Source organism: Ramularia collo-cygni (assembly GCF_900074925.1).
Source record: "Ramularia collo-cygni strain URUG2 genome assembly, contig: RCC_scaffold10, whole genome shotgun sequence".
In the NCBI taxonomy this organism is placed as follows: domain Eukaryota; kingdom Fungi; phylum Ascomycota; class Dothideomycetes; order Mycosphaerellales; family Mycosphaerellaceae; genus Ramularia; species Ramularia collo-cygni.
In genome coordinates, this window is record NW_019716264.1 from 805030 (window position 1) to 830012 (window position 24983).

Sequence of the window (24983 nt, forward strand, 5' to 3'; positions counted from 1 at the left end):
AGGTCCTCCACAACTTGCCTGCAGCTACAAACACAAAAACATTTTGCCTCGAATACAATCCAATGTCTCGACCATACCTCTCCCGCGGAATGTCAGCCGAAAACACAAGACTGGTCCCGGTCCTTGACCGAAAGCTGGCCATTGTAACCGTATGTAGCTCTCATTGCCACATCAACCTTCCCTCACTGACAATCTCAGGGTGCATCTCGAGGCATCGGAGCAGCAATATGCGAGAACCTCGCCGGAAAAGGCTGCAGCCTTATCATGAACTACACCTCCGATTCCTCAGCTGAAAAGACGGAAGAATTGGCCAAACAGCTCCAAGACAAGTTCAACGTCCAGTGTCTCTCAGTACAAGCAGATCTAGGAACTGAGAATGGACCCGCTCACATTGTCGAAATGGCTCGCAACCACTTCTCCCACCCAAAGACCAAGAAATTCCAGCTAGACCTCATCATCAACAACGCTGGTGTCGCCAGCAAGACGAAGATTGAGGATTGCACCTCGGAGGAATTCGCTCGCTTGTACAATGTCAATGTTCGCGGACCGCTATTGTTGATGAAAGCTGCGTTGCCATACCTCCCCCACGATCGTAGTGGGAGAATTGTCAATCTCAGCAGTGTCAGTTCATCTTTGGGCTTCGAGGAGGATGGAATGTATGGAGGCACCAAAGCCGCTCTGGAAGCTATGACGAGGACCTGGTCGAGAGAGCTTAGCGAAAGAGCGACTGTCAATGCGGTTAACCCTGGACCGGTGGCGACTGATATGTATGCTGGTACCACCAAGGAATTTCAGGAGAAGATGTCACACTTTACAATCAACACGCCACTTGCTGCCATTCGGCCAGATGTTGATCGTGAGGACTTGGTAAAGGGTGCAGATATTGCGGGCGGAAGACCGGTTAGTTACCCCATCCTTTCTAGAACAAATTTGTGCTGACAAGAATACCAGGGTTATGACTTCGAGGTCGCTGGTGTTGTTGCCATGTTGTGTACACCAGACAGTGCATGGTGCACTGGCAGTGTCATCTGTGCTAACGGAGGATTCAAATTCAGCGTATAGACTCTCGATAGACATGCACGGAAGAGAAGCATGAAAAGCAATGCCACTGATTGATAGCTACTAAAACTGCTGCATACTCGAGAGACAATTGTCCTGATACTACCCTGATTTACTCTCCGCTCCCTTGATGTCATCAAGGGTATCGATAGTATCAGCATCAGTATTATCAGTGACGGCTCCATCATACTGTCCGTGTCCGAGCGGTGGCTCCTGCTCTGGCGGGAGAGGCATCTCGTCATCCTCCCATCCACCTGCCATTTCTTTGGACTTGTGAGACTTGCTTTCAACCAGAAAGAATGTGCTCAATTTCCGAAATGGCAAACTTGACCTGTTCCGTTCCATCTTCCTCATTGGCTCAGGAGTCGGAGTCTCTTGACGTGGTGGGGATACAAGCACAGAAACATCATCCTCCTCAGGACCGACGTCCGGCTCGTCATCCTGCTCTACCTTGGCCTTGTTATGATGATGGCCATGTTTTGAGAAAGATGGAATTCGAAATGCCGAGCCAAGTATACCAAGATCCTCATCCACCTTCTTCAGATGTTCATGAATAGGATGGCGTGAGTCTGGTACAGGCGCCGGTGCGAGCATCTCCAACTCCGGATGTTGAAGAACGYCCGTACTCGCCGAGACTGATGTCCGGCGATTGTTTCCACGGAAGTTGGCAGTTGCGAACAGATTGCTGTAATATCGCCCAACTCTCTCCAAACCCTGGGATGTGCTCTTCACAAGTCCACGCCTCTTTTTCGATTTCTTACTTCCATTTGTGAGCCTTCGCCGTAGTGATGTACCGGGTGCTGGCTCATCATCTGCGGGCATGACCGCGCCCATGTGTATACGAGATGGGTCTCCAAAGTCTATGGTGCTCATAGCATCCGCACGGCCTGCGGAGCCACATCTGTCCGCTCTCGTGTGTGATGGAAACTGAGCCCACGAAGCCATATCCGTACAAATTCTGGGCTTCGAGGGGGATCGTACGGTCAGAAATGCATCTGCTGTCCCCACTGTTGATCGATGCGTGCTTGGTCCCCGAGAGATGGTCGAGTCCGGAGCATGCTTGCTGGGAGCACGAAACAGGGCCTTTTGCTCCTCATGCTTTTTCATCGCGTCCGCCATCAGCTGGTCATCTCCATCGCCGAGTGCCAGGGCCGATCTGCGGCCGCGAGTGCCGTCTGTGTTGGCGTCCACTTCCTGGCTATACTCACTGCGAATATGGAGTCAGCCGACATAACTACATCGCGGACGAGAAGGGCCGCACCTCGAGCGAATTGACACTGCATCGTCGTCGTACATCTCACGACGCAAGTCTTTGCGGCTGATCTTTGCCTTGAGCTTTGCAACGAAGCTGCGCTTCCTCCTCAACGGTGATCGCACTGGAGTTGCGAGCTTGATGCGGATAGCATGAGGATGGTCCTCGGGCAGTGACCTTGTAGCCAATGCGTAGTCCAGCCTGTGGTAAGCCATAGCAATGTGTTGTTGTCAGTACAGAATGTCGCGGTCATTGAGGCAAGCTGGTGTAGATGCCGCGACATCGCCTGCAGGAGTCAGTCGGCAAGCAGGAACGAGTTGAGGGCATCGAGAAAGAGCGGCGGCATCACAGAGAAGGGGAGAGCAAGGCGAAATCTATCAAAGTCAACACAGTACATTGTATTGTTGGCAATCCTGCCCTAATAAAACAGTAGTCACCAATGCCAATGCTTTTGTCGAAGCCATGCATCGTCGCGGAATCCCGTTATCCACGACATTGACGATCGTTGAGATACGTCAAGGCTTTTTATCATTCCATCATCCCCATCCTTTGTTGAACTCCATCGCTGATATAAGACGTTGAGTAAAATTGGGTATCACTTTGTTGAAGAGCAGCTGTTGAGCGCTGCCCATTGAAAACACCATCCCATGTTGAGTGCGCCGTATTACGCCCGAAACCAAACAAGATAGATCATGACCGACCATCAGTCAGTCAGCATCTATTTGCTGTACTTCTCACGGAAGAACTTGGCAGCGCTGACCATGTTCTGGAGCGCAGCCTTGGTCTCCGACCACTGGCGGGTCTTGAGACCACAGTCGGGGTTGATCCAGAGCTGCTCTGGCTTGAGGTACTTGAGCATCTCCTCGATGCGGTCCTTGATCTCCTGCTCGCCGGGGATACGAGGGCTGTGGATGTCGTAGACACCGGGACCAATGTGACGTGGGTAGGCCTCGTCGATGAAGACCTTGAGGAGCTTGGCATCGGACTTGCTGTTCTCGATGGAGAGAACGTCAGCGTCCAAAGCAGCAATGGCGTGGAAGAAGTCCTGGAACTCGGAGTAGCAGAAGTGAGAGTGGATCTGGGTGGAGTCCTCAACACCAGCGGCGGACAGCTTGAAGCTGTCGACGGCCCAGCTGAGGTACTTCTCGCGCTCAGAGCCGGAACGGAGAGGCAGACCCTCACGGAGAGCTGGCTCATCGATCTGGATGACGTAGACACCGGCCTTCTCAAGGTCAACGACCTCGTCGCGGATGGCAAGAGCAAGCTGCTGTGCCTGGACGGACTGGTGGACATCGTCACGAGGGAACGACCATCGGAGACAAGTGATTGGGCCAGTAAGCATACCCTTCATTGGCTTCTTGCTGATGCTGGCAGCGTACTTGCTCTCCTTGACGGTCATGGCAGCTGGACGAGAGACGTCACCAACGAGGATTGGTGGACGGACGCAACGGGAGCCGTAAGACTGGACCCAAGCGTGTGTGGTGAAGGCGTAACCATCGAGGCGCTCACCGAAGTACTGCACCATGTCGTTACGCTCTGGCTCACCGTGGACGTAAACGTCCAGGCCAAGCTCCTCCTGGATTGCGAMGCATTCCTGGATCTCCTTCTCGATGAACTTCTCGTACTCCTCAGCAGTAATCTCGCCCTTGGTGAACTTGTTACGTTGGATACGGATGTCCTTGGTTTGAGGGAAGGATCCGATGGTTGTGGTTGGGAACTCTGGGAGGTTGAGGTGCTTCTTCTGAGCAGCAAGACGAGTTGGGAAGGGCGACTTGCGCTCGTAGTCGGCCTTTTGCACGCTCTCGACACGCTTCTTGACCTCTGGGTTGTTGGTGCGCTTGGAAGTAGCACGTGCCTCGGCGCTCTTGGCGTTGGCCTCGAGCTCAGCCTTGACCGACTCTGGGCCGCTGGTGACAGCCTTGGCCAGGATGGCAACCTCAGCAGCCTTCTCCTTGGCGAAGGAGAACCAGTCACGGACCTCAGCGTCGAGGTTCTTCTCGCTCTCGAGAGTGTGTGGGGTGTGGAGCAGCGAGCTGGAGGTGGCAACAATGACACGCTCCTTGCCGACCTTCTGGATGGCGGTCTCAATGACCTCAATGGCCTTCTTGAAGTTGGTCTTCCAGATGTTACGTCCGTCGACAATACCGGCGGAGAGGATCTGCTTGGGACCAAGGTGCTCAACGACCTTGCTGAGCTGTTCGGGGTGGCGAACCAAGTCAACGTGAAGAGCGTAGGCACCGGTGAGGGCCGAGTCGACAATGTCGAAGTTGTGGACGATGTCACCAAAGTAGGTGGCGACAACGAGCTGTGGGCCAGCCTTGCCCTGGAGAGCGGTGAGCTTCTCGTAGGCAGGCTTGAAAGCGTTGYGGGCCTTGGCGGGCAGATCGAAAACGAGAATTGGCTCATCGATCTGGACGGTCTCGGCACCGGCCTCCTTCAGCTTGGTGAGGAGCTCCTCGTAGACTGGGAGGAGCTTCTCAAGAAGAGTGATGGGGTCAACGGACGAGTTACGGTCGGCCTTTCCGAGGTGGAGGAAAGAGACGGGTCCGAGAAGGACTGGGCGGGTCACAATGCCGGCCTCCTTGGCCTCAAGGAACTCACGGACGGGCTTGGGGTCCGCGGCGAGCTTGAAGGTCTGGTTGTCTTGAAGAGTAGGCTTGACGTAGTGGTAGTTGGAGTCAAACCACTTGACCATCTCCAAGGACTGGACGTCGACGCCGTCCTTTTGGTGGCCACGACCCATGGCGAAGTACTCGTCAATGGGTGCGAGGTTGTGCTTGGTGTATCGCTCTGGTGCAGCGGTGAAGAGCTGGATGTGGTCGAGGACGTGGTCGTAAAAGGCAAAGTCATTGCTGGCAATGATGTCGACGCCGGCGTCCTTCTGGATCTTCCAGTGCTCGAGTCTGAGTCTTTTACCCTCAGCGAGGAGCTCTTCTTGTGAAAGTTTGCCGGCCCAGTACGCCTCGTTGGCCTTCTTCAGGTCACGGAGGCGTCCCATGCGGGGGAAACCGAGAACGGAGGATTGCACCATGTTGACGGTTGCTGTGGAGTGGAAACGAGATAGAAGAGACCGAAACGCAATGATTCAGTCGAGGAAGATGGGGGATTGAAGGGAGGTTTGAGGAGGTGTAGATGTAGGAGGGAGGAAGAGCAATGGGAAGTGAGCGTAGAAAGGGTTTTCAGAACTTTGGAAACTCCCCCACCATCATTTCGTGCTTGCCTCTGCGGGGTCCGAGAGCACTCCAGCAGCGAAGCCGGTGATAAAACCAGGGGATCCACAAGCGATTGGTGTTAGCAGCCAGAAACACTGGAATGCTTGTGGATATCACCTTTTCTGCCCCAATGTGATGTTTACGCGCACATCGACGTGATGGTGGAGGTCCGCACAGCAGTCGCAATCTACACTTTACAGCCTCCTCTGAACGATATGGACGTGTCAATAGACGCATTACGACCCTGAAATCCCCAGAGAACCTCAATGAACACCACTGCATACACTGCATAGACCCTGACACACATTTGTTTCCACATTCTCCACATCATCACGGCGATCGTGTCATCATCCTTGCTCGGCTTACGATCTGTGCTCTCGAGCTCTTCCCGTCCGTCGACACTGGAGTTTTTGGCGCCCACCTCAACTCTTTGCTCTCCCTTCTCAACAGTATTCCTCGGAGCTATGAGCTCCTATCACAGCGGTCCACTGTGGAAGCTTCCCGACATGTCTCGTCCACGTTGCAAACCTCTCCCGGTGACCGGTTACCGAACTCGCTTTTCGGCGAGTTTCGTCCCCGGCATACTGCAGGTCAGATCTGAAATCCTCACACTGTATGGGCAGAACCTGTGGTGGCTTTCGGCTTCGCCTTGTAGAGCATGGAACACGTGAGGCTTCGGTGGTTTCTCCTTTCCTGAGCAACAACAACACGACCTTGTCTCACAGGCTACGTGGCTTACCGCCTCAAATCTTGTCGGGACAAGCATGCTCACAGTTGCGTTGATCGATGACGCCTATGGAAGCTGTCCAAACGTCGTGGCTAGAAGCTGCGGTTGATGCGGCCGCACGAGTGGTCTTGAGATGACAGCGACCTTGTTTCGCCAACGAGAACGTTTACAACATGCTGATTCATCCGGTTTGCAGAGGCGAGAATTCAGAAGGCCAGAGAATCCGAAAAGCGTAAGTGAACTTTTCAGTCAATCTTGCGTTGAAGCATCAAGAGGAGGTCAATTGTTCTCTCTGACCGTTGCGAGTTTGTCCGCTGGAAACATTATCTATTTCATCAAAGCATTCTTTTCAGTTCGCAAATACACTGCAGCATTAACACTGGTCACTCTCGACACTGGATTTCAGCAGAATACCTGAAGCTTTCCCCCATAGATCTTGTATCGAGCATGCCAAGATCTTAACATCCCGCATCTTACGGAGTACATCTCCTTTGAAGATCTCTGCGCGATCTGGCAGATCATCTGTGGTTCAGATAAACTACTCCGGGATGGAGATCGCAGGGTTCACATGCCATGTGGTGTCCATCACGGTTGAGGGGTACATTTCAGAAAGAACCTATACCGCAACGCTGGTAGAATATTTACTTTGATGCGTGGACCAGGTACCGGGGAGGGTTTCATGAGCGTGCCGACTTTTTATAAGACTCCGTTGTGAACATGCCGGGCAAAGTTTGAGAGCCCCAGATGTGGACCACCATAGCATTATCATTCACATGTAGTTTCTCCGACTTAGCGACTCGTCCGGAGTATTCATTGTCCCCAGATCCTTGAGATACGCAGTTGTCTCGGCAAGCCATTCCAAAGCTCTGCTTCAATGTTGAACGCATTGCGCCGTTGAATATTCTTGGCACAGTGACTGCTGAGACACTTTTAAACTTTCCCTAGCATGTGAACGTGTCACGCGTGTGAAGCCGACCACACTTTCCTCATTCCATCCTCATAAACATCACTAAATCCACTCCCATCGACAACCTGGATGAATCATTCCAACTAGAAGGCATGCAACATTCGCATGACGATCCCGATGCGAACGAGCCCTTGATTGGACGTTCGAGCTCGTCCTTGTCCCGCGAAGACGCAGACACGAATAATCAGCCAGCATACACGCTTTCATTCCGCGATGCAAGTCCCGTCATTCGCTTCCTAACCTGCTCTGCTGGAATATCTGGTCTTCTATTCGGTTTCGACACCGGGGTCATATCCAGTACTCTGGTTTCAATAGGATCGGATTTGTCGAATCGACCTCTCACTACCCCGGATAAAGCCCTTGTCACAGCTATAACATCATTACTCGCTCTAATATCGGCACCAACGACCGGATTCTTCGCTGATCGATTTGGGAGAAAGTCTGTCATCCTTGTTCCTGCTATCCTATTCACTGTGGGTGCGATCACCCAATCTCTAGCCAACTATGTATGGACCATGGCCGCCGGGAGAGCTCTAGTGGGAGCAGCAGTAGGTGTGGCTTCCGGAGCCGTTCCATTATACATCACCGAGCTCGCACCGGCCGAACTGAGAGGGCGACTAGTAACTGTACAGTCCCTCTTCATTACTGGCGGGCAAGTCGTCGCATACCTCATTGGTTGGATCTTCGCATCATGGCCTTCTGGGTGGAGATGGATGGTGGGACTTGGAGCCTTCCCTGCGCTTGTACAGCTTGGCCTTATGTTCTGGATGCCCGAAACGCCACGTTGGCTGTTGCAGACCGGCCAAGACGAGAAAGCTCGAGCGGTGTTGAACAAGGTCTATGCGAACGTACCCAAAGCTGAACGTAACGTGTTGGTACAAGGAGTGCTTAGCAGCGTCCAGGATGAGCTTCGAGAGGAAAACAAGACTGGCTCTAAGGGCAACTTTCACGATACTGCTCAAGCTCTAATCGGCATACCCGGGAATAGACGGGCGCTCATCATCGCTTGCATGCTACAAGGACTGCAGCAGCTCTGCGGTTTTGTAAGTGACTTCTCAAGAATCAGAAACAAATTCACTGACCTTCAGCTCAGAATTCTCTCATGTACTTCTCAGCCACAATCTTCGCCCTCGTCGGCTTCACATCCCCCATCGGAACCTCCCTCTCCGTCGCCCTGACAAATTTCGTCTTCACACTCGTAGCATTTGCCTTCATCGACACAGTCGGACGCCGCAACATCCTCCTTCGCTCGATTCCATTCATGGTTTTCGGCCTACTCGCATGTGCTTCAGCGTTCTTATTCATCAACGTAGGAGATTCACAGATTGTGGATGACTCAGGCGCAGGGATCTGGTCGATCGTGCTGCTTCTCAGTATGGTCTTCTACGTTGCGGCTTATGCTGTAGGATTGGGAACCGTCCCATGGCAACAGTCAGAACTATTTCCGCTGCGTGTACGATCGGTTGGAAGTGGGCTCGCAACCTCGACGAATTGGAGCAGCAACTTTGTGGTTGGAATGTCATTCCTACCACTGATGAACTACCTCGGACCAAGTACAACTTTCACGCTGTATGCTTTGGTGTGTGTAGTTGGCTGGATCGTGATATACAAGATCTATCCGGAGACTGCGGGCCTAGAGCTGGAAGGTATCAGTCAGCTGTTGAAAGATGGATGGAGCGTTACCGAGAGCATTGAGGGCTTTCACGAGAGGAGGAAAAGGGTTGAGCTTGAAGATCGCCAAAGAGTATTTTCCACATGATCACTGGGCATTAATTAGCACTAGGTCTGGGTGTTGTCATTTCTCAAGTTCCATCCTCGTCGACATTCCAAGACTCGTACTTCCACAGACTATTCAAAGAGTCGCACTGCCGCAATTTCTCGCCTTTCAAATACAAACGCTTTTCACCTCACGCAGTCGGGGCAGCTGTCTCGGCAGTTCTCGTGACAGTCACTACAGCAGTGACGACTGTGGAGGCACTGCCGCAACCCTTTCCCAGACAACCTTCATCACCATGCTCCAAGGGTGAGACCGCCGCAGCAGCGATCAAGCAGTCCAGAGCAGATACTTGTGCAGCAGCAGATAAGCTCTTGATCGGACCCTGCCAGAGAGCACCGAAAGATCCATCTCGTTGACGATTGGACTTCCAGATCGAGTCTGCATTCTTTTGAAGGAATCTGACAAACTCCTTTTGACCATGTACAGCTTGCAGGTACATGAGATTCCTCACAAACACTCCTTTGAACTGAGCACCAGTGGCGTCCATCTCTGCAGGATAACCGAGATCCGTCAATATACCACCCTCTGTAGTCGCAAGCTGCTTGATGGCACCCAGTGCAATGTCGCGAGCCCGACGGAGGTGGCTTTTCTCACCCGTGAGTGAGTGCATCTCAACCAGTGCTCCCAGTATGACACCCTGATTGTACGAGTATACAGGGCCCGTCAACTTACAGCTCGTGACATCGAGTCCGTCGTTGAAAGTGTTGTTCTCGTTCATCATGCCAGAGGGAAGCAGCCAGTCAACTTGTTTCTGCGCAATCTTGCGGTATCGATCTTTCTTGCCGTGGACACGATTCGCCAGCGATGCTGCCACGGCAAGGAACAGCTGGTTACTAATGGCTGAGTTGGAGACATGCTCTTTCGACCACCATATACCCCCACACTTCGCGCCTTGTCCCGTGAGCATGTCGGTGAAGATCTCCTCGGCGGTTGCAAGGTACTTGATCTCTTTCGTCAAATCGTATGCCTTGATCCAACCCATAGCCCACCAACCTTCATCGTCGAAAAATGTGTTGARAAAGGTGCCGTTGTTTGAATTTCTTGCGGTGACTAAGATATTGGAGAACATGTCGCTTGCAGTCTTTTTGAAGTCGTTGTTTACGAGAGCAACGTCTCCGATAGTAGCGAGTGTCGCACCCGAGTTCCACCAGTGCCCTTGCCATAGCCCTCGRCCGTGTTCATACCATCGTTGGTTGAGAACATCCGTAGCATGCATTGCATGATCCAGATAGACTGCTCTCGAGGAGGCATCGACGATCGATGGGTAAAGCAAGGAGAGCGTCAAGACAGCCAGAGCTAGGAAACTTGATGCGAAGATCATCTTCGATGAGTGAATTTTGATCGTGAAAGAGTGATGGAGACTCTCGTTGGCACAAGGTCCACAGAAAGAGTGTCCTACCTATCAAGTATATGTAGAGAAGAAGCTTGAGCAGCCAGGGAAAGCAAGACCGTTAACAAAACCTCCCAATCCTAGAATTGACGACCACGTACAGGCCAAATGATCAAGTCACACTACCTGTCATATAAGCAGGTCGTGACCGCCCTTCCGTGACCCAAGAGCATGTTTGCCCAACACTATACATACCAGATAACAATTTCTGCGCTCGGAAAGAGAAACAGAAGAACAAAGTCAAGAAGTGAACGAGATCTTGACCGAAACGTGAAGAGAAAAATGCTCCAGCGCAGCGTTGAAAGAAGTACAAGCGCACTGTACACATTAGAAATTGCCCTAATGTACATCACCTCTCAACTCCTCGCTCACAAAGTACCTAAAATCCAAAACTATCCAGCAAAGAATTCGCATCCGGTTCCTTGAACTGCGTCGGCTCCGGCTTCTTCTTCTCACTCCCACTCTTGGACACAGCAGCAGTGGCCGCATCCTTCTTAGCTTTCATCTTTTCCAACAAAGCCTTGGCTTTAGCTTCTCGAGAAGCTCTCTCATCATCCACGGCCAGGGTGACGGGCGCTGGTTGTGTGAAGCTGTCCAAGAGAGACGGCGGTTCTGCCTTGGGAGGCGATGGGTCGGAAGTGAAGTTGTCGAGAAGGGATGGCGGGTTTGATGACTTCGTCTCTGCCGACTGCTCCTCGGAGATATCGAGTTCGCGTATGCCGTTCGTGATGCCATCCGTCACAGTATCTTTGAGACTCGCACTGCTTTGAGCTGGAACCGCCAAGAACTCCCACCTTCTAACAAGATCTAGCGCCAACAACCATAATCCCATCCGTCTCAAGATCCTCGCAGATCGCAGGACGGCATCGTACTCATGCTCAGAAGGACTATTGCCTCTCAACGCGGCGTACAGCAACAACGTACTCGGATCATCTTGCACCCAAGTCTTCGGGACAGCAGTATCCAGAGGCTCCACCAACACCTTTGCGGCAGAAGCCTTCTCCAGCAGGATCGTATGACACCAACTGAGGAGCCATCGGTTCCCTTCAGCCTTTGCCTGGGGGACAACTCGGTCTTCAAGCAGTTTCCGAAGCACAGGAGACCCATCACCACAATATATTCTCGCCACAGCAATTGCAAACTGTGGGTCCTCGCATTGTCCCGCGAGCACACTGACTGCACTCGATGGATCATCCGCCAGCAAAAAGAAAGCGGCAGAATAATGGAACCTCCGCTTCCCCATCAGAGCGTAGGCATTCTTCCTTGCAGCAGTCTTGGCTTCCGCTTGTGCAAAGTCTTTCTTCAAAAAGTTGGTCGTGGTTCGTTGCTCCTTGTGCCAGGTTGCGATGCGCCACAGTGCGAGCAATGTAGGTTTCTTCCTCAACGCCAAGAAGTACAGACTTGCATTGACTGGATCTGGGGGACTCTCTGAGCGATAGGCAGACTGCGCCATCTGTTCGAATATCTGTTCAAGGGCCTCGCGATCGGATAGCCAGGACGTTAGCCCCAATCGACGGGCGACAGGCCATGTGAGTTTGTTGTCGTGGTGCAGGAGGAGAATGTCAAGAAGAGCTTGTTGGGTTGTGCTGTGTTGAGCGAAAACTACCTCGCGCCAAGGTATTTCGGGAACGAACTGAGGTAAGGCGGTTGTACCGTTCGTTTGCGGCGAGTCTGCTCCTGGGGATATGTCWTGTGAGTACACGAGTTGCAACTTCCAGTTGAACAAGTATCGCTGTGCATTTTTATCGAGCGCTTTGACATGCTCCCGCAGGTAAGCAATGGCCTCGATTACGTGCAGGAGACGACGCTGCTCTGCGTTTGATAGCGCTGGCAAATCCTTCTCCATTAGCTGCTCCTTCAAATCATGCACATCATCATCGCTGAGCCATGCATTGAAGCTGTCTGGATCTTGAATGATAGCTTCGAGAGGTTCGTCAAGTGTGGGATGTAGCTCATCGCCGGTACCCCAGAACTTGAGCTGTTGCGATAACCTGACGAGTATCGTTGACACCAGACTGAAGTGGCCGTGATGGATGAGATGTGAGAGTAAGCTAGGGTGCCAAGCTGGAAGGGGGCTTTTGAGCTGCGCAGCCAGCTCTGCCAAATGAATGTCGGAGTCGAGATCGTTCGCTTCTCTGGTCTCAACATCCAGATGGTCTGATTCAACATTCGCACTTGTTAAGAAAAGACTGTTACCAGCTGCAACGGCAAGGCTGCCTTTGGACGTCCATGCCAATGCTGAAATGTGCAGTCCGATTCCAGCTATTGAGATGCTTTTGACCAACACCCACACTGGCAGGCCCGCGCTATGGTGTTCGTATCTCCCCTGAGCGAACAAACCGACTGTCGTGTCGTGACCAACAGCGAGGAAATTGTGTCTCGATTTAGGACTGAACGCTTCGAGATGAGTAGCGGGGCTGGTCAAGATCTGGCGATGCTCCAAGTAACCATCGGTGAGATCAACAACTGTAAGTTCCTTCCCATCCTGCGCGACGAGCGCTGCAAACTCCTCGGTCGCGGCAAAGAGCGCTGGCTCTACAACACCAGTGTCAAAGACCGCGATGGGTTCAGCATTGCTGTCTTGAGATACCGGCTGACAGATCAGCCGGCCCGTGTGCGAAATGGTGATGATGCAACTCTGACTTGGGTCGAATGGCATGGACACCGGAACAGCGAATGCCATGTCGTTCGACCTGCTACGATCGCCCAAAGACCTGACTTTGATACTAGCTACAGCCTGTCCATATCCAGAGGAAGCTGTTTGTGAGACATCCAACGTCCACGAGAAAACGCTGCCGCCATCATTCGAGATGAAAATGCCAGAATCCGAAAGCTTCTCAGGCAGATTAGCATGGATTCTGCCGGAGCTGCTGGCATTGCATTCTGATTGACCGATCTTGTATCCTCGGTCATCCCACGCAGCTAATTCAGTGGCAGTGACAGTAAGCACAATTCCTTTCGCCATCATCGTAGCGACGGCTAAGATTTCGGAGCCTACACTGAATGACAGCCTGCTTTTCAAGCTAGATGCGCCATCAGCATCCCAAAGACTCACAGCATCCGAAGACCATGAAACCAAACCATTTGAATGAGGATGGAGGTTCTGTACATCAGTYTCGTGTCCGGTCCATGTGGTAGTCGGCGACATCCTAGCGTGCCCGCTCGCTGATAGGGAGAAGAAGGTCTCAACATCTCCACTCCACCAGCCAAGCTCACCACTCTGCGTGAGTGTATGGGAGAGGATGTGGAATTTGTCGTCTTGGAACCAGGAGCCGCATATAGCTGGTGTGTGAGGAGGAAACCGCAGCTGTAGACCTTCAGAGTGTGTGATGTGGAACCACTGTGGTTGAGATGGAGTGTCTGACCGCCTTTTATGGCCAACACTCTGTAGACCCCAGGCGGACATCCTTCCTTGGCCGTCAAACGCGACTACAACATCTGGGTGCTGAGAGACCATCTCCTTCAGCAGTTCCCTCGAATGGTTCACTTTACCTTGCTGCGGTAGTCCTATGGCTGCATTGAGAGCCGCACGAAATTGATCAGATGGGATGATGAGTGCGTATCGAGGAGGTATGCTCGAAGGAGAAGACCCATGCGAACTCGCCGTGGGAGACTGTGGAATGGCGCCGACCAAGTCGATGGTAGTGTGCAGCATCAAGATGTCCAGATCATGCATGCCACCAGCTCGCCATACCCGCAATACGCCATCTGTGGCGATGGTGTACAAGACTTCGGGCTCATCTTCATGCCTGCCACTGATTCCACTGCCTCGCCTCTCCTCGGCGTTCGCGTCGAGTGGTCTCCATTGGAAGTGGGTCACTGTTCCCGGATGAGGGRGATATGTGTGGTCGAACAAGCCTTCTTCGAATGACAGCCTTCGCCAAATCTTGACCAGCCGATCGTAGCAGGCACGGGTTGCGATGATGGAAGAGGTGGGACTGAAGGCTGCCTGAAAGATGGGAGAGGCGACTTTCTTTTCCCACAATGCCGTCCGTGGCTCTGCCGTATCTCTACTGTCGCTGGATTCCAACGGAGAAGCGGTTCGGGAGGAGGGCAGAGTAGAGAAGAGGGAGAGGGTTGTCTGTCCTCCCACCAGCACTTCCCCTTCATTCCCCCAACTCAGACACTGCGCCTTGTCTGTTGCACTTCCCCGCCGTAGCTTTAATGTTGCCTCCCACCACAGCTTGGTCCAGCCCTCGGAAATTGGCTCCAACACCCACACGTCATTACCATCCGTCACGGCCAACTTCCCACTGCCATTGTCTGCTGTTATTGCGATCAAATCACGCTGGAAAGCGATGGCCTGCACCAATTTGGTGGGAGAGGACAGGATGTTCAGTTGTCTGCCAGAGATGTAGGCGATGTATCGCTTGAAGCGGAAGACGAAAGTGGTGTAGGACTGTAGCGAGGCTGTCGGAGCTCCGGGGAGGAGTTGGGTAAAGGTGGATGGAGATGCAGAGGCACTTTCACTCCCGGGCGACTTGGACGGCATGTTTGATGAGGTTATAGGCGGATGTGGAGCATGATTCGGGGCATGCGAGCGTGCGTCTTCTGATCGATCGTATTGCACGCGTCGAGTAGGTTTAATCGTCGCGGAAGGTCAACAATGTACCACGTCGACATCAACTTTCACGTGTCGAGGTCTGGACGATCGCCGCGTCATTGGTTCAATCTCGGCTGGACTTCCGGGCAACCGATGAATCAAATATTACTTCACCCAGTCAATATGTCCATCAAAGTCCTGAGATCCCAAGATGACCATCTCCTGCCGTCTAGGAATCATCCTCTCCATCATTTCCGTCACCTTCATCACGATTCCATCCCTCCTGCATCAATCACAAAGCGACTCCCCACGAAACTGGGCACCAGTCTCCCCGGCATGTCCTGTTCAATGCKATACTTGGCCCTCCAGCCCGTACAGTGCCCAGCCAGCAATGCCTTTGCGTCAAGTTCTTGGAATGCATCTACGGTTGCTTGAATATCATCCGGTCCGGCGTCTGCAAGATGGAATCCTCCCATGACCGCATACAATGGCGACCCGCCGCCTAATGATACTGCATACTTGGAAGCATTAATCACGCCGCCGTGGCTGCAGCCCGTGAACATGACAATTCCTTTGCCTGAGAGGAAACATCAGAACTGTTCATCAGGCGGAATGGAGGCAGACGTACCTTTCACCTTGCACATGACCAGTCTCTCATCTTGGATCAGCAAATCCTCTTCCCATTCCTTTCCATTGAATCTCACCCCAGCCTTGAGTCCCTTTTCATAGCCGGTCACCCGTGGAATCTCTCCCGATATCAGAAACATTCCATCAAGGACTGTATGCGCCTGGTCATTCTTGCTAACTTTCCCTCCCAAAGCTTCAATTTCCTCGAATGAAGGATCCACTTCAAGGGAAATAATCGGCCCTCCTGGACGGTGAGTTCCCCTCCCAATCGGTCGAGCTGGATGTAGATCGACCGTGACAGGATCTAGCTGCTTTTCCTTGGGCGTAGTATCCTTCTCTCTTGCTTGGTGGATCATTCGCAGAACTTGCGGCATCCCGCCCGAATGATCACGATGCCAATGAGAGAGATGAATCCTCTCAATCAAACCAGGATCAACATTCAATCGCCTCGCATTCCTTTCCCAAGCAGACTCCTCAGGACCGGTATCAAAGAGGATGGTATGTTGCTTTCCATTCGCAGTTCCAGTGATCATCAATGAAAGACCATGGGCACTGCAACAGATCTTATCCATACGAACCTCATAAACTTCATCTCCATTACTACTTCTCCCGTCCGTGACAGGTCCATTGGCGAGGGCAATATCCTTGAGATTCCCCGACTGTTGGATACTCGGATTCGGCGAAGCGGAGATGGGATCGAGTTCATTGTCGATGATGACTAGGATTTCCACCGAGTCCAATTCGACAAGTTTGAGATCCGACATGGTTACACAGCTTCATGCATGTATTCAAGGAATGGCATGGATGACAGGCAGTGCATGTGAGTGACGTTCGTCCAAAAGCGCCTCCACTTTCCCGTTCAACCGAGATAGCTCGTCTAGACGCTTCCGGATTGCCATATTCAGTTGGTAGCTACATGTACCAYGACGCCACGCACGAGGTGACGGCAGCTTGTAAGCATTGGCTGACTTCAATGTTGATACAACCCTTTTTCACTTTGCGAGATCATCATCACATTTCTGCAAATCCTTTCCCCAAGTAAGATCAGACTATTCACAATGGAGAATGAACACATCATCCCCRACGGCACAACCCTCTTCCAGCCCGACAAACCAAACCCAGCACTCTTCACAGATGAGAACCGGCAAATATACATGGAGGATTCCCCTTCCCTGAACCCAGGACCAGATGAATGTATAGTCCGCATGCGCTGCAACGGAATCTGCGGGTGAGCAAGACACCAAACTACCCTCCTTTACTTCCAACACCTCTCTCACATCAATACCCTCCCCAGCTCAGACGTCCATTTCTGGCACACAGGCTGCATCGGTCCCCTGACCGTCGACTCCCCTCATGTTCTCGGCCACGAAGGTTCCGGAGAAGTTGTCTGGACCGGCTCAGCAGTCAAGCACCTTCATCCCGGAGACCGCGTAGCAATCGAACCCGGAGTCCCCTGTGAAAAATGTTTCCAATGCACATCCGGAACCTACAATCTCTGCGCAGAAGTGAAATTTTCCGGTGTCCCACCCCATTCCGGTTCGATTCGCAGATGGCATGTCCACAAAGCAGCCTTCCTGCACAAGATCCCGGACTCGCTCAGTTTTTCCGATGGAGCGTTACTCGAACCCTTTAGTGTAGTCCTACACGGCTTCGAGAGAAGTCCCGTGAAATTGGGAGAAAGCACGGTAATCTGCGGCGCTGGACCGATTGGAATGTGCGCTCTGGCAGTAGCTCGAGCATCGGGAGCATGTCCCATAATCATTACGGATCTCGATGCCGGAAGGTTGAAATTCGCACAATCGTTCATTTCAGGGGTCGTGCCGTTTCAAATCTCATCTAACAGGACAGCGAAGGATACTGCTGCGGACATTCTGGAAGTGATCAAGGCGGCAGGAGGCGATCAGCCGAGAGTGGTGTATGAATGTACGGGGGTGCAAGGGAGTGTGGTTACAGCGAGTTATTTGCCACGGCAAGCTGGGGAGGTCATGGTGATTGGAGTTGGGAAACCGATCATGAATGAGTTGCCGTTTATGCATATGAGTCTTGCGGAGGTGAGTCCGACGTCGTCCGAGACTGTTTTCTTGAGGGTGGGATTGGAGCTGACTGTGAATTGTGCAGGTTGATCTGAAGTTTATTAATYGATATCATCATTCCTGGCCTGCGGCGATCAGGCTTTTGCAGCACAAGGTCATTGATTTGCAGCCGTTGGTGACGCATAGATTTAAGCTGGAGGAAGCGCATAAGGCTTTGGAAGCTTCTGCTGATCGAGCATCGGGATCGATTAAGATTCACATCGAGGATACTGAGCCTTGAAGTGACGGAGTTTTCAGCGCGTTTGTAGCAGCAGGATAGATAATGTCGATTGAGCATCCACAATTCCACCACCACGCAATGCGAGCGAAGGGGATAAAGAAAGACTGKGAGCAATGCTTCAGATCATAATTCATTCTCTCATACCTTCAATTAATCAACCCATCAAGCCAACGCACCCATAGGATCCCAAAGCGGCAGCACCTTGGCCTTTTGCTTCAACACATCCTTGACCCCCTTTGAAATAACACTCGGATCAACCACCGCCTGATAGACATACTCATCCATCCAAGCGTCACTCATAACAAAGTACCCATCCGTTCCAGCGGTATTCGACCAACTATTCTGCACCCTCCATCTCACAGGCCTATCATTCTCATCCAGATGTACGGCCGTCAAAACCATGGCATGCGTCATTTGGCTTTCACCCGTCAGTAACCTTTCAGCTTTCGTCAGACCGAGTTTGATGTTGAATCCCAATTCATAATCCACCAGATCCGTATCCATGATCCCTTTACTAGAATCAGATTGCTTCCCAACATCCGAACCGAAGAAGATCGGGAGGCCTTTCTTCAACATCGCCACACAAGCTTCTTTCAACACGACTTTGTCGACGTTTACGTAGGTGATCGGCCGAGCTCCCCATACATTTCCCAAGTGATCCACTGTCAACAGACGATTGTAATCATTCCTCGGGTCATTCACCAGAGAGATGAACTTCTTCACATGTGTGGTATCCGCGAATTCGAGAGGCGTCATGGAGRCGGTCTTGAAGGTATTGGAAGTGTCGTAGAATTCCCAGGAGAATTTCTCGTGGGCGGAAGGCGGAGGACCGAGACAGAGGGTGAGGATTCGGACGATATCTTGCATCATTTGTTCCTTAGCCGAGGCGATTCTGTCGTCTGAGGAGGTTGATCGCAGAGCTCGGAGTCGGAGGCCGTCTTCGCGGAGTTTGGTGGTGAGGATTCGATCCATGGTGGAACTGTTCTGGGCGTTCCAGGAGTCGGGATAGAGGCTTTGAGGGACGATGCCGTATTTTGATACAAGGTTGACGATCATGTCCCTGGGGAGTGTCAGGTGTTGTCCCTCATTTGATTTGACAGATGCTGATTCTTTCTCGACATACCATTGTCCACCATCGCCGACTGGACTCGCCATCAAGGCGCTGACCAGTCTGCTGTCTACATCCTCATCAACGGTATCCAAGATGGATTCGAGGTAGTAGTTTGCCTTTTCCACTTTATCCCAGAAGAAGAGGTAGTTTTGGGAGAGCTCAAAGTCCTTGATCTTGTACTTTTGCTGAATGGCGACTCGGAAGACGTTGGTCGCAGCGAATATCCAACAGCGGCCGCTACTTCTCTGGTTGGTCACCTTGATTCTTGTCAGAAAAAGCAAGTCTCCCACACTGGATCCTGATTATACAAGATACTCACAGGGGAACCCTCGTTTGGGATCGTCACATTGTAGTATTGGGTGTCCCTCAACACTGTCGCTGGCTTCTCCAGAACCGCAGAAGGGTTGTTGGTGCTCAAAGCTGACAGTCCCAGCTTATTCTTGGGATCCTTCAATACATGTCGAACATATTGCTCCGTAGCAGCAGCATCGACGTGTTCGGTGTCGTCGGGGGAGAAGAGGAGACGATCGATGTGCTTGTCCACGCCATGATCGATCTTCAAGGCATCAAACTTTTCGTCAAAGGTTGTGGTTGGGGGAGGACGGCGTTCACGTCGTGAGAGGGTGCGAGCGGGCAGCTGGGGAGTAGATTCGACGTTGCCCATGATGGTGATTCTTTCGGAGATGGAGTGGAAGGGAGGGGAATGGAGAGGAATGAAAGGGAGTGGAAAGGGTTCTAATCACCTGCCTGACCGGGCCATTCAGCCATCAGCCGACTCGAGACATGCTCGATGCCCTGGAGAACATCTGCCAGTCCATCAAGGTGCCATCAAGGTGCTCATGTCCTGATAAGAAGGAAGGAGCCGATGTCGGGGTGTGGGGAAGCAAGCATCCAATCCATCTTCTGATCAACATCAGCTCTTCCCACGACATCCCCCTCACACATCACCTTTCACATTGCACCCCTCTTCCCAACGTCTTGTTCTTGTCGGTACCGCTGGAGGAATTGAATTGACGAACGCATTACTGATTGGAGAGGATTGAAGTGTATGGTAGTCACTCCTCGATCCCACCTGCCGCGTCAGCATCACCTACCCCTGTTCACATTTCCGGCCATCTCACAATCTCAAACACAGCCCTGCCTTGAACGAAAAGTCTGCATCCACAAATGCTAAGATCCACAATTGCTCCATTTGCTACTCTGCGTTTGACAAGGAACATGCGTCGCTGGTACGCGTATACACAGTCATGATTTTCAAGTCTATTTGGTGGACTTCCATGCCCATCTACATCTGTGGATCTGCCCAGGTGTCTATTCGTCGCTCACAGTACGTCTCAGGTTCTCACGTTGAAGATTCCACGACGTCAGTAGGACATCTTAACATCGACCGCCAACGATCACACTTTGGCCAACTTCCAGAGAGTAAACGATGGACATGAGACGGATCGAATGCATTGGAGCGATTGCATAAGACATTCCAGACCTGAAATCTCGCTCGGAGGTCTCCCCCGACTTCGTTCCAAGATGACTCCATAGCTGCATCGGCATGCCCTCCCTTGATCTCGTAACTGTTTTGTCAATGTGATCAAGCCCAATCTTTGAAGAATTCCTCGCTTTGGCGCAATGTCAGAAATGTAGGCAGGCGCTTCCCCATAGGATCCAATGTGATCAAATAGCACTTCTTTGCCCGATCACCGCCTGATCTATCCTCTCCGGCCTACAAAAGGGTCAGCAGTTGTTCCGCACTGAAGGACTATTCAGCAAGGCGAGTCTTACCGCTACGAGAATATCGCCAAAATCTGCATCTTTCAACAGCGTCCTATACATCTTCGTGACCTCGCCCTTTCCACCCTGGACATTCGTGGCATGCTCGACCGCCTTCCTTAGCCAAGCATCACAGCATCGAGCGGCTTCAACGAAGACCAAACCGTGTCCCTGAATTCCGCCCATCTTCCCATACTCATACTGTAACTCATTKAGCATTCTTATTGCATTGTAATATGCTTCAGCAGTCCTCAGTCCTTCCACACCTTCAGCCTCCCTCAGCTTTGCGACAAGGAAAGTGTACTCGATTCTCTGCATTGCGTTGCGAACCGGGTATACTATTGGTACCTTTGGTGGCCAGTAAGCCGCTCGTAAGGTCTCGTCAAGGGTAGGGCTTTTGTCGAAACTTAGGATTTGACCAAAGTCCACGGGTTGCCGTCCCTCGAGAGCGAAGCGAGCTGCACCTATGAGGAGCCTCCTCCGATCACTCAGCCATCGATGCTTGGATGGAAGGCAGACTTTGCATTTGCATTGAAAGCCGTATCGATACTTGAACATCAAGTTCCTTTGGGAAGCGGTGAGAACCTCGTCCCAGTCTCCTCTGTAGCAGATCTGGACTTCTTCTTCGGCTGCAACGTCCTTTTGAGCATGGCAGGTCATGTTCGCCATTACAGCGTTCGGCACACATGAATGATTGATTCGTGAGACCAAAGGTAGAACGAATCGGCCGGTGCCAGCATTGCCGAATGCGTTGCTGTGGAAGATTCGTWCCGCTTTACTCTCATTCAGATGCCCGGGTCGCCACTCGTACAGCGAGAGGAATGTTGTTTGGTCTTCCTTGCTCAAGCATGCAAAGGCTGCTTCAATATCCTCGTTGCTTGCATCGTCGCTGACAGATAGAATGGGTTTGTCGGTGAGAATGATGAYACCTCTCGGAATATTCTTGGTCGCTACGATTCCATTGCCTTTACCTTCGATTGCTCGCACTTCGAAGGCAGCCATTGTGAGCAGTCCACAGTTCCAAGGAAAAGCTCTTGTCGTTGACGATCTCTGGCAGTAAAGTAACGATCTCACACCATTGCGTAGGTGCCTAAAGCTCGCACGGACGCAAACGACGCGCCAGACGACGCGCCGGAACGCCAAATGCTCGCGCTAAATCACAGCGGAGTACGTTGTAGAAGCCTTCCAAGTTTCCATCCAGAGCCACCATCACCACTATCATAACTACTACCATCACACCGCCACAATCACCACCGCCACAACGTCTGTCTCACCAGCTCCACCCGATGACTCGGTGCAATCCAGTAGACTGCGCCGGTTCTCTCTGCCCTGGACGTTCTCGTCGTCAAAAAATCGTCACAATGCACCAGGATTGCCCATCGTTATAGCTTCCAACGTATTGCAACGGCATTGATGGACCAGAAGACTACGACCCAGCCAAGTTCCCGGCCGATTCAGTCGAGAGCGGCATGTATAGGACACCACTGCGATACGTGGGTAGCACAGCGCCTATTACCTTGCTCCTTCAGCATCGACAGGCTCCTGTCTAGAATCAGCGTCAAGGTTCAAGCGATGTGGTATCAACTCACGACATAACCGAAAGTAAACCTGGTGTCCCTCATGTCGTCAAACATGAATCTCACAAATCCCGCTTGAATCTCCTCTTCTGGAAAAGGGGACGAGGGGTCGCGTCGAACAGGCGCTCTACATCGAACATCCCGTAACAGCAACCGATGGTCCGACGGTAATCTGTATTTGAGCCACGTGTAGAGCAGCGAATACCTTCGCACAATGAAGATGTTGCGGGAGAAGTGTAAGGTGGCGACTTTCATTCTGGTGGCCCTGCTGACCTGCAGGAGTTTCAGCGGGAACTCGGCATATGGCACCGCGCAGTCATAGAACATTCCGTCATTGAAAGGCGAATGCTCGATATGAATGGTGGTGCCGGTCGGCGGGGTGAAGGTAAGCTCGTAGATTTCATCGTACAATTCCTTTGGCAGAGCCTCGAGATGCGCGCGAAGCTGAAGAGTCGTCATGGTCCGGAAGATTCAATTAAGGTGAATTCAACTCCAGTCTTGAAGCTTACATTTAACCAAGCCAGTATACAATCGCGAGTGGGGCTTGATCATGTTCATGTGGTCTCTCCGTGGATTCCCCTTTGCRCTGCCACGAGGCGGTGCATGGCGGTGTAAGCATAGGCTACGCAGATTATTTACCATCGTTTGCAGGGAATACCGACGGCGACGAATGAACGGGACAAGTCAAGGTCGCCTCGTTCGAAGTGTTGCGGCCGACTTCACCGTTGACTGGAACTGGCACGGATTGGCACGCTCCGGCAGGGACTCCTTGATGCCAAGCCTAGCACCGGTCTCCCGGTTTGATCCTTCTCGTATAGGCCGTTCAGAGGGGAATAATGGGACAACTATCTCCATTGAAGGCGATCAATCTTTGGTTGATCAAGGATTTCTTGGAATGCTTCGGCTTCGTTGAAGCCGGGCAGAGCGCTGACAAAAGCTTCACACACACCGTTCAGCCGGATGTACTGATACACAGGCTTAAAAGGAGAATATCGGTTGATGGTGTTTGGACTCAAGGGAATGTCAAGAAGATATCAACCCAAGCATTATTTGTAAACTTTACAAAACAAAGTGAGCACAATTCGCAGTCGACAGAGCAAAGGCTACCCTCATGTTGTTGCTGCATATACAGCAGATTCACAGGCAACCCACTGACCAACAATGGCCGGGTCCAAGAAAGGAAGCATCTGACTGGCAATCATACCAGCAACACCTTTCTCTCGATCACACCACCCTACAGGGAAAGGAGATCAGCGGACATTCCGTCGAATCCATGCTGGACTTACAGAACAGATTTGCTAGGCCAGCCCACCAAGCAGTATTCCTGCCCCTTCCGGTACCACCAGGCTCCTGGGTCAACATGAAACTGCGTATCGATTAGACTTCAATCACCACTCTGTGTAGAAAACACTGACCTCAAACCCCATCCTTGTGGGGGATTTCCGTCTTGTGGGTAGAGCTCCGCCGTCGGGTTGGTCTGGTCTCGCTTCGCATCGGGAATACCTTGTCTGCGTGGAGTTAGCTCGAGTGGGCTGCGGAGTAATGTTTACGAACTCACCTGGCAAAGTCTGGAAGATGCGGAATCTGATTCTCCCACATCTGCTCAACAGTTTCCTTCTCCAGGATGCGAGCGCCAGTAATCGGGCTTTCTCCATCGTTGAGCAAAGCTGCCAGAACTTGGACGTATTCTGTTGGCTTAGCAAAGCATCCGGCCCCTCCACTGTGGAAGAGCCTCTCCCTATCCTCGGCTGTCTGGGCCAAAATTGGTTCACGATACAGATGATCTCGCTCTTCGGCCTTCTTTGAGGGGTCTCCAGGCCATCTCTGGTGCATCGAAGCCAGCTCGCGCTTCATTTCTGGCGTGGGGAACATATTGACATTTTCGAGTCCCAAAGGTTTGGTGATGTTACTTTGGATCCAGTCGTTTAGTCGAATACCGGTTGCACGTTCTAGGACTATGCCGGCCCAATCGATGTTCGTGCCTGTGAGCTATTAGGACCTGCACCACGTTCACAATCTGACGATTGAGGCCATACCATATTCCCATGCCTCGCCAGGCTGATGTACCAAAGGCATTCGGAGAATATCACGCACCTAGCGTGCAGCTGTCAGTGCAATGTCACAAAGCTTCCTTCTTCTACTTCACTCACATCAGCGTGGAAAACGTCATATCCAACGGGACGACCATGTTCACGCAGCCTCTCATTGAAACTGGGAAGGGTCAGACACAAGCGCTCGCATTTCAAATCTCTTCATACTTACAACTCGTATCCAAATCCGGCTGTGTGGCTGAGTAGCATACGAAGTGTGATGTCGTTTTTACGATCGACGAGTTTTCCATCTGGTTGCAGCACTTTCTTGTGGTTCAGTTCTGGGCATAGGTAATGGACCTGAATTGATCATCAGCAGCAATGCTGGTCCACGTTGTTCGGCAGAAGGTCTACGAACCTGTTTCGCATCATCGAGACTCAGTTGACCTTGCTCGACTGCTTGCATACACGCAATTGTACAGAGCAGTTTTGTGCAGGAAGCGATCCTGAAAAGGGGTTAGGAATACGATGGACGATCTTGCTCTTCAAGGACCTACCAAAACACAGTATCAAGAGCTGCGCGGCTGTCAGAAACGTTGTCTTACATCAAGCAGATATGTCATACTCATCGGTT

At 51.9% G+C, this 24983-nt stretch overlaps 12 protein-coding genes; 3 read left to right on the forward strand and 9 right to left on the reverse strand.

Annotated features, from left to right (window-relative positions):
- Window positions 1–89: 89 nt before the first annotated feature.
- On the forward strand, window positions 90–1062 carry RCC_06867 (related to 3-oxoacyl-[acyl-carrier-protein] reductase; the record flags this gene model as incomplete). XM_023772127.1 has 3 exons in its annotated part: window positions 90–149; window positions 199–900; window positions 952–1062. The coding sequence occupies 3 exons, from the start codon at window positions 90–92 to the stop codon at window positions 1060–1062; spliced, it is 873 nt and encodes a 290-aa protein (XP_023627895.1).
- Window positions 1063–1161: 99 nt separating this feature from the next.
- Window positions 1162–2178, reverse strand: RCC_06868 (uncharacterized protein; the record flags this gene model as incomplete). Its single annotated transcript, XM_023772128.1, has 1 exon — window positions 1162–2178. The coding sequence occupies one exon, from the start codon at window positions 2176–2178 to the stop codon at window positions 1162–1164; it is 1017 nt and encodes a 338-aa protein (XP_023627896.1).
- Window positions 2179–3029: 851 nt separating this feature from the next.
- RCC_06869 (probable methionine synthase) lies at window positions 3030–5342 on the reverse strand (the record flags this gene model as incomplete). The annotated part of the gene is made up of 1 exon (XM_023772129.1): window positions 3030–5342. One exon carries the CDS (start codon window positions 5340–5342, stop codon window positions 3030–3032), a length of 2313 nt encoding a protein of 770 aa, XP_023627897.1.
- Window positions 5343–7309: 1967 nt separating this feature from the next.
- On the forward strand, window positions 7310–8976 carry RCC_06870 (related to MFS myo-inositol transporter; the record flags this gene model as incomplete). XM_023772130.1 has 2 exons in its annotated part: window positions 7310–8260; window positions 8311–8976. 2 exons carry the CDS (start codon window positions 7310–7312, stop codon window positions 8974–8976), a joined length of 1617 nt encoding a protein of 538 aa, XP_023627898.1.
- A 148-nt stretch (window positions 8977–9124) lies between these two features.
- RCC_06871 (uncharacterized protein) lies at window positions 9125–10315 on the reverse strand (the record flags this gene model as incomplete). Its single annotated transcript, XM_023772131.1, has 1 exon — window positions 9125–10315. The coding sequence occupies one exon, from the start codon at window positions 10313–10315 to the stop codon at window positions 9125–9127; it is 1191 nt and encodes a 396-aa protein (XP_023627899.1).
- A 448-nt stretch (window positions 10316–10763) lies between these two features.
- RCC_06872 (uncharacterized protein) lies at window positions 10764–14876 on the reverse strand (the record flags this gene model as incomplete). The annotated part of the gene is made up of 1 exon (XM_023772132.1): window positions 10764–14876. One exon carries the CDS (start codon window positions 14874–14876, stop codon window positions 10764–10766), a length of 4113 nt encoding a protein of 1370 aa, XP_023627900.1.
- Window positions 14877–15193: 317 nt separating this feature from the next.
- On the reverse strand, window positions 15194–16318 carry RCC_06873 (related to metallo-beta-lactamase superfamily protein; the record flags this gene model as incomplete). XM_023772133.1 has 2 exons in its annotated part: window positions 15194–15504; window positions 15556–16318. 2 exons carry the CDS (start codon window positions 16316–16318, stop codon window positions 15194–15196), a joined length of 1074 nt encoding a protein of 357 aa, XP_023627901.1.
- Window positions 16319–16612: 294 nt separating this feature from the next.
- RCC_06874 (related to xylitol dehydrogenase) lies at window positions 16613–17867 on the forward strand (the record flags this gene model as incomplete). XM_023772134.1 has 3 exons in its annotated part: window positions 16613–16782; window positions 16849–17605; window positions 17673–17867. 3 exons carry the CDS (start codon window positions 16613–16615, stop codon window positions 17865–17867), a joined length of 1122 nt encoding a protein of 373 aa, XP_023627902.1.
- Window positions 17868–18029: 162 nt separating this feature from the next.
- RCC_06875 (probable bleomycin hydrolase) lies at window positions 18030–19642 on the reverse strand (the record flags this gene model as incomplete). XM_023772135.1 has 3 exons in its annotated part: window positions 18030–18927; window positions 18991–19235; window positions 19298–19642. 3 exons carry the CDS (start codon window positions 19640–19642, stop codon window positions 18030–18032), a joined length of 1488 nt encoding a protein of 495 aa, XP_023627903.1.
- Window positions 19643–20563: 921 nt separating this feature from the next.
- RCC_06876 (uncharacterized protein) lies at window positions 20564–21744 on the reverse strand (the record flags this gene model as incomplete). XM_023772136.1 has 2 exons in its annotated part: window positions 20564–20695; window positions 20755–21744. 2 exons carry the CDS (start codon window positions 21742–21744, stop codon window positions 20564–20566), a joined length of 1122 nt encoding a protein of 373 aa, XP_023627904.1.
- A 510-nt stretch (window positions 21745–22254) lies between these two features.
- On the reverse strand, window positions 22255–22778 carry RCC_06877 (uncharacterized protein; the record flags this gene model as incomplete). XM_023772137.1 has 2 exons in its annotated part: window positions 22255–22284; window positions 22332–22778. The coding sequence occupies 2 exons, from the start codon at window positions 22776–22778 to the stop codon at window positions 22255–22257; spliced, it is 477 nt and encodes a 158-aa protein (XP_023627905.1).
- Window positions 22779–23428: 650 nt separating this feature from the next.
- Window positions 23429–24978, reverse strand: RCC_06878 (related to related beta-lactamase; the record flags this gene model as incomplete). XM_023772138.1 has 10 exons in its annotated part: window positions 23429–23553; window positions 23606–23685; window positions 23735–23827; window positions 23878–24301; window positions 24356–24413; window positions 24470–24530; window positions 24582–24709; window positions 24768–24855; window positions 24907–24925; window positions 24975–24978. 10 exons carry the CDS (start codon window positions 24976–24978, stop codon window positions 23429–23431), a joined length of 1080 nt encoding a protein of 359 aa, XP_023627906.1.
- Between the last annotated feature and the right edge of the window lie 5 nt (window positions 24979–24983).